At 35.6% G+C, this 7,609-nt stretch overlaps 1 protein-coding gene across 1 annotated transcript; it reads right to left on the bottom strand.

The window, feature by feature from the left end:
• Positions 1-1,030: 1,030 nt before the first annotated feature.
• Positions 1,031-5,520, bottom strand: LOC137002968 (phospholipid scramblase 1). Its single transcript, XM_067362952.1, has 6 exons — positions 5,443-5,520; positions 3,838-3,880; positions 3,535-3,755; positions 3,197-3,358; positions 1,480-1,641; positions 1,031-1,143 (listed from the first exon to the last, which is right to left on the bottom strand). The coding sequence occupies exons 1-6, from the start codon at positions 5,503-5,505 to the stop codon at positions 1,105-1,107; spliced, it is 690 nt and encodes a 229-aa protein (XP_067219053.1). The 5' UTR covers positions 5,506-5,520; the 3' UTR covers positions 1,031-1,104.
• Between the last annotated feature and the right edge of the window lie 2,089 nt (positions 5,521-7,609).

Genomic DNA, 7,609 nt, shown 5'->3' with positions numbered 1-7,609 from the left:
ATAAATTTGAATAATTAATTGAATATTTAGTATTATTACTATTATTATTATTATTAGTTTCAGTTCTCTGCCAAGTGCATCCTGAATTTTTAGACTCTGCCCTGAGTTTTCATTTAGTTGCATCACTAGTAGGCTATATTGGATCCTGCATGAGGTCTTAAAGTGACAGCAGCCTAATAAACCTGCTGTAGTCTCTGCCTTTAATGTTAATCAAAGAACAAAAGAACAAGAAAATCACTCACTGAATAACTTTTGTAACTTTAATAAGGATTAATCTTCATTTTATTTATAAAAATAAAACTGTGTTATTTTACATTTGATTACAATTTCTGTACCTGCACTTTGTTCAATTGTATTGATTTGTGCTATTGCTAATTTATTTATTTGTTCTTATTTTACCACTGTTTACTTGTCTTTACTTGAAATTGAATTTGCTGAGGTATTTTTGTTAAAACAATGGGAAAATGTTAGTGTTATTGAGGCTTCTGTAGGATCCTGATTTTTGTTAATGGAAATCAGCTGCAAGAAAATGTTTTTCCAAAAGATACAGAATAAATATAAATACATGTTTTTAACGCACTGGAATCGAAAAGAATTGGAATGGCTCAAATTAAAACGATACCCAACCATGAACTAGTAGTTTTAAAAAGCAAAAAAGCCCAGCTGAAGAATTACCTAAATGAGAATGCAAGTTTTAAATCCACATTTCATAGATTAGTTAAACATTTACATGTTCTAGAGGGCTGACATGTATTCACGGCAGGTTTATGGTGACACACCTTTCTTTATTTGATAAAAGAGAGGGGGAATGTAAGGTAGAGGTGAGGTGAAAGGTGGAGAAGAAAAGTGTCTGAAAATAATGTAAAAAAAAAAAAAAACTTTACTACTGTTTATATATAAATAATATGAAAAAGAGGTGAGGGTGGAAGAAAACTGGAAGAATTGTTAGTGAGGATGAGACCGGATGGTATTGTAATTGGGGAAAATTATGATTATGATCCACATAATTCTGAGTTAAAATTTCAAAGAGAAAACTGTACAGCATTTGTATTTTAAAAGAAATACACGATGTAATAAAATGGGGAAAAAAGCTCCAGGATGGTTTTACTCTTGGTTTTGAGTGTGCTCAAAATACATGAAATCCTGTATATTAAAAATGAGAAAAAGACAAAAGTAAATGACTATGATTTATGCATTTATGTGAATATAATATATCCAATTACACCCTAAATACTGTTTTAAGCAGAATTATGATTGCACCATGATTAAATGACCATTATAACCAAATACAAAGAAATATTATTACATTTTGATGGAAAAGCTAATAAATAAAGTTTAAAAAAAAATGAAAAATGACCTGTTAGGCTCTCAGATTTAAAAAGTGCACTCATCCTTTATTACTCTTTTAACTGTTTGTATGATTTTAAAACACTTGAACAATATTATGGTTTGTATTAATAAAGTGTACATATTACTTACAATAAGAAAGCAGGCTCCTAATAGAACTGCTTTTATTTTCACATCCAAATCCATTGGAAATTGTAAGCTAAAGTTGTCTGCATCAGTAAACGCTTCTGCCTCAAATCCTGTCCACTGTTTGCTAATTCGACCAATCACTGAGGACTCATCCATTGACATCACCTGGAATGTACATTGGAATCAACATTTGATGAGCATCAGTTACATTCACAAAACATAAATATTTTTAAAACATTTGACATTCACAACAAGACAACTGTTTTTATTAAATATTTTTTATCATTCTAATATACTGATTTGATGCTTAAAGGGGTGGTTACATGCGATTTCACTTTTTTAACTTTAGTTAGTGTGTAATGTTGCTGCTTGAGCATAAACAGTATCTGCAAAGTTACAGCGCTGAAAGTTCAATGCAAACGGAGATATTGTCTTTTAAAGTTATGGCATTTTATTGCCTACAAAAACGGGTGGTTTGGACTACAACGAGCTTCTTCCCGGGTTGGTGACATCATAAACCCTTGCTATTAACATAAACACTGCCCCCGGGAACACGCAACAAAGTGGGCGAGGCCATGTGGCGCAGCATAATGAAAGCGGAAGAGTTGTTTACACCGAACGCGAGCTGCGCGACGCGACGCGTCAAAAGATATAATCTGTGATATTTTCTACTCTGGATGTGGCGCTGAAGACAGATTCCAGAATCTACACGAGTTCAATGCTGGATTTACACAAAGACTTTTACTGAAAGATGAAGCAGTTCCCACTTTAAAAGCAGAAGCTGCTGTTTATTGTCTTCAAACTGTAAGTACATTTTATTGTTTGTAACTTACATGTCTTTTAAACGTAATGTTATAGTTCTGTTGCTGTTTTTAATGCATCTAGGACATATACAAAGAGCAACTCGTTTTTGCTAGCCAGTTAGCTAAATTCTAGTGCAACAAACACTAACAAACTTCTATGTTCATAGACAAACAGTTGTTCATGCTATAAATTAAAAGATACCTTTACAAAAATGCGACTACTCAGGCATGTATTTACTACAGGAAGGCTTTAATCAGGATAAAACTGTATATTGAAAGCTAACAAACAGCAGTGACAGCATATGTAAACACTTTGACACAAATACTAAATGAAATACCATTCATAAACGTCCTTTAAAAGCCGCGATTGGAGAGGTTCTGCTTTATCCTCTTCATCTGGGTCTGATTCGGCTCAATTTGATACAGCAATATAGGCGCTTTTATTTACTTTCCACCTAAGCGCGTAATAACGGATGGTAAGGGGCGTGGCGTTTCCAGACGCTTCAGCGAATCACGATAGACTGGGCCAGTTACCAACCTGCTAACCAATCTGAGCACATTGCGTATGTCGGAGGGAGTGGCTTCATAGAAGCAGGAAGTCAAACGAGCCGTTCATATGACAGTGGAAACAGAGGTGTAGAATAAAGATAAAATATATGAAAAATACAGCGTTTTCAAAAAAACGAAGCATTAAGACATGTTATACTGTGCCCCAAAAACACAATCAAGCCTAGAAGAAAACCACGTAACCACCCCTTTAACACTTATTATTATAATGATGAATACAGTTGTATATTATATTATATTATATTATATTATATTATATTATATTATATTATATTATATTATATTATATTATATTATATTATATTATTGGACATGACAGTATAATATTTGCTATAATTTTTGCACCATACCTCAAAAATAACATCAGAACAACATTTGCAGTCACAGAACGGTCCCACAATCTTCAGAACGGGTTCTTTTCTCTCATTCTGAACAGTGAACTTTGGCAGGAAAGGATGCCAACTTTGCATTACATAACCAATAGGGCTGCCCGGAGGGCTCTGAACCTCCAGCTGAAATATATGGCAGTACAGACATTAAGATAGCAACATAGGTATTTTGCAATATTTCAAATAATTTGTCCTCTTAATTTATGTGGCTATACCAGAATGCAAAGCAGGATGCAAAACAGTGCGATAATAATCATGGAACAGTATACACAGTGGTCATGTTGTGTGGTATACTATACCTCTTGTAGACAGCAAGGGAAGCAACAACTACTGCAGTTAAGGGGACGGGATAAAGTCATCACTTCCTGTCCCATGTTATCCTGGATATGGAGCAGGAAGGAGCGAACCGATCCACAGAGCATACGAGTACAGAAATCACTCTCCTCAGCAGCAAAAAACACCTGCTGCCCTAAACTATTTTTCACCACATATTGATTTTTTGTCTCCCATCCCAAGAGAACTGTGAGAGAAAGAGAGCATTTGTGTTTATGTGACAGAAGTTTAGAGAAGTGTTTCTAGTGCAATCAATGGCTAAACATTACCTTCCATTAGTTCCACTTTCTGATGAATTAGAAGCTGGTCAACCTGTGATAAGCAGCATTGTAGAACTGTCATGAAAATATACATAGAATGTATTTTCACATCTAGATATACAGTATATTTACAAAATATATCCATTTGTTGCAAACCGAGAAACATCTCGTTTTCGAAATTGCTTCCATTTAAAAAAAAAATAAAATAAATAAATAAATAGACATAGATTTAGGATTACTGTCATGATGGCTGTATGTGCTTTTTGGAGCTTCAACATTTTTGGCGCCCAATCACTGGCATTATATGTAATCACAGAGGTTGTTTTTCTAAAAATCTTCATTTGTCATTATCTGAAAAAAGAAAGTTATATACATCTGGAATATCATGGGGGGGATGTAATGAGTTTTTGGATGAACTATCCCTTTGCTTAACAGCATCTCACTAAGTCTAACGAATGTTATCCGCCTTCAAAAAAATGACTTTAATGAATCAATTCTTTTAGTGGATCATGTAGTCTGACTCTAAAATGAATGACTCTAATTTTAATGAATAAAATACATACAGCTGTAAGGACCGCCCTATCGCCCCAATGACTTCCGTTTCCAACAGAATGGGTGAAGATTTCTTGCATGTTCTGTCTTTTCAGTGTGGCAAAGTAGTTTCCAATTAAAATGTTATCTGACTCCATTTTATTATGACCTCGAATTTATGTTATAAAGCCAATTGATTATTGACATGATAATTTATCTAGACATTTGATTATTCTGTTTAACTCATTACTCGTATTGTACTCGTTCATTCGGTTCTCAGAGTTGCACAGGGTCCTCGCACCGGCCGTTCATTATTCGGGCCCACGATCACAAAATTTCAACACACCTTCTGATATTTATTCGTGATTTTTGAGATATAACTTGTATTAAAGTGGAAGAAAAGTGATACGCCGATCTGTCATGTCACATTTAAGAGCCATTTATTGTTTGAATTTCATGATAAAATGTACAGAATTTGAAAGATGAGACTTTGTTTCAGAAGTAACAAAGCAAAACGCTCTTTGAAATTATTAGATGGGAGGTGCACTACAAATAATGTATGGCGTAGTGAAAAACCACGGACCTGGCAACCCTAGCTTGAACTACAGGTGATTCATAAGGTCAAATACATCCTGCTTTTGGGCAAATTCCAATCGGAAGTGAGGATCCCTATGCTCTACACATTTCAAAGGGCAGACCCCTTGAAGTAGACACTTGGGAGGGAGCAGGGCACTTGTGTGTCATAAGGTGAGACCGCAAGTCTAATGCGAAGTGGACTTCACAGGGTATTCTGCCATCTTAATTGAGATTCCAATCCGAAGGGAGCGAGCATGTTCAGTTCGAAGGTTACATACGGCATATGGAATAAGGGAGCATCGATACATCACTTCACAGGAAGTGGAGAGCAAAAATCACCCAGCTGTCATTACGCATCCCCTCACCAGTCTGAACCATTAAATAATTTATGATTCCAATTTGTAAAGCAGATGCTGTGAAGTCACCACATATCCTAGAGAAAGGTTTATATAGTTATATAGTTCATATATTTGAAATGTTCACTTCATAATTTATGCTGTTATTCACCTGGGTTAGGTACTCTAGACCCGGAGGACAGCCCAGGGGTCTGTCTGGGACTGGCATGACCATCGGGACCTGAGGTGGTACATAACCTGCAGCAGAAAAGAAAATGCTTACAGTATCTGAACTCTATAAACATATTATCTGTAAAGAAAAAAAAAGAAAGAAAAAAAACCCCTTTATCATTATTAAACTCTTTATCATTTTACCGACTGGTGGTGTAGGATAAACTTCGTTTCTGCCTAGATGAGGGCCAATGGTATATACAGGTACTACGGGAAAAACAGAAAATCTCATATCAGTACATTTACATGTTCAGACATGAACATTTCACAAGAGGTTGAAATTTGCCTGCAGTGTGATATAAGAAAACCAAACCATACTGTATGTACCCTTGCAGAGACGGACATACCATTAGGCAAAGGTAGGCGACCGTCTTGGACCCTCAAAAGCCGAGGGCCTCCTAAAAATGCTTTTTATATACAAGATGCATGTTCAGCACAAATGCGCAAAAGGTTGCTTTAGTGTTCATTGCTACAACAACCATCTGCACATCCGCGTTGAACATACTTCTTGTGTATCCTGCTTGTAGCAAATGAAATATCATGGATCTGAAGCTATAACTAAAAACTGAGCAACACACTTTATTATATTTTTGTTTTAAATGGTGCTCACTCATTTCTTTGAAGGAAGAAAGTAGAGGACCATTAAGTGGAGGATGCATGCGCAGTTAAGGCCTTTGCACACTGGGTCCGAAATTTTCGCATACGTTTTTTCGTATTCGTAATCCTAAAAATTTGTCATGCACAGAGACCTTGCACACTGAGTCCGATGCATATTAATGAATCCGTTGCGAAAAAAAAAAATTGCAAAACAATACAAAATGAAGTCTTCAAGCAGTGAGCACGATTTAGTTGTCCTCTCTCTTCTTAAAAAAAAAAAAAAGAAAGAAAGAGGAAATATTGGGTCCATCAAATCCTGAGATTGCATAGACAGAAAGGAGAGTTCCACCTCATCAAGGAGCTGCATGATTATCTCGAGCATTTCAAAGTTTACTTCAGGATGTCAGTGGCTCAGTTTGATGTTTTGCTACTGGCACAATCTGACTTTATATTATGTCTCTTTGTATTCCGCACATTGTTTGTCACACATTCTGGATTTTTGCATTTGCGTATGGTGGCTCTGAATTGTCAAAACGTCTCTCAAAATGCGTGGCACGGATGTGAAAAATGCAGAAAATCGGACATGATCCAAATATTTTTATGACGAACGAAAGTTTCGGAGGTAGCGTTTAAACATTATTGACATAACGTTAGGTTGAATTTATTTTTTAACATGCAAATGATTTGCATGTGAATTTCGGACTCACTGTGCAAAGGCCTTTACTTCCCACACAGCCACTCAACTCTAACATGCACTGCACATATGGGCTGCATCAAAAAACTTAAAAATGCTGCCTTCGGAGAATGCATTCCAAGGTAGGAAGTCATCAAGGCACATCCGAATCCAATGTTAGCTTCAATTTCTGTCTCCTGAGATACCTTCAGCTGATCGATTTTTGAGTTTTTAGTTTTTTTGACATTTGATATCCCACAATTGTATGCATCTGAAAGTTCCAGTTTCTGGATAGTTTGTGTGTAAATGTGTACCTTCATGTGCAATTGTTGCCTGCAGAGTCATTGCCTTTAAGGCAGCAAGACAACAAATTTCCTTTTCATATTTTTTTACATTTTCATTTAAATTTGTAGTTAAAATAAATAAAAATAAATGTATTAAAAAAAAAAGAAAAGTTTTGAATTACACAGCCTTGTGTTATTGTGCAGGAAGTTGTCTCAGTCTATTTATTGTTTGTTTGTCTCAAGCATATATATGTAATAAGACAGGAGTATAATAGCAAGAAAACAGCAATTTGAATTGTATGTTCAACCTGCCCTGGTTACATTGTGAGTGTGTGATACAAACGATTTATGTGTTGTTTGTTTGGGAGAATCAGCTCTCGAGAGGACTGACTGTTTTTATTCATAAAATGTCCCAATGTTATAGCGATGGTACACTAACTACAGGAATTTAATTGAAAATGAATTCCTTAAAATAATCTTTGCTAATTAGGTCACCAGGCAGAACTTAATCCACCAAAAGAATTGCAATTAACAGATTAACCCAGGATAACTCA

Source organism: Chanodichthys erythropterus, chromosome 16 (genome assembly GCF_024489055.1).
Source record: "Chanodichthys erythropterus isolate Z2021 chromosome 16, ASM2448905v1, whole genome shotgun sequence".
Lineage (NCBI taxonomy): Eukaryota > Metazoa > Chordata > Actinopteri > Cypriniformes > Xenocyprididae > Chanodichthys > Chanodichthys erythropterus.
Note: the sequence above shows the minus strand (reverse complement) of the source record. Positions and strands in the feature narration are given on the sequence as shown.

Bases quoted from the DNA above. Each gene is read 5' to 3' on its own strand.
- LOC137002968 (XM_067362952.1), bottom strand. From the start codon at position 5,505: ATGGTCATGCCAGTCCCAGACAGACCCCTGGGCTGTCCTCCGGGTCTA. The intron at 3,359-3,534 runs GTATAGTATACC...CATATATTTCAG, and splicing joins TCCCTTGCTGTCTACAAGAG to CTGGAGGTTCAGAGCCCTCC. The intron at 1,642-3,196 runs GTATGGTGCAAA...TGTACATTCCAG, and splicing joins GTTCTGATGTTATTTTTGAG to GTGATGTCAATGGATGAGTC.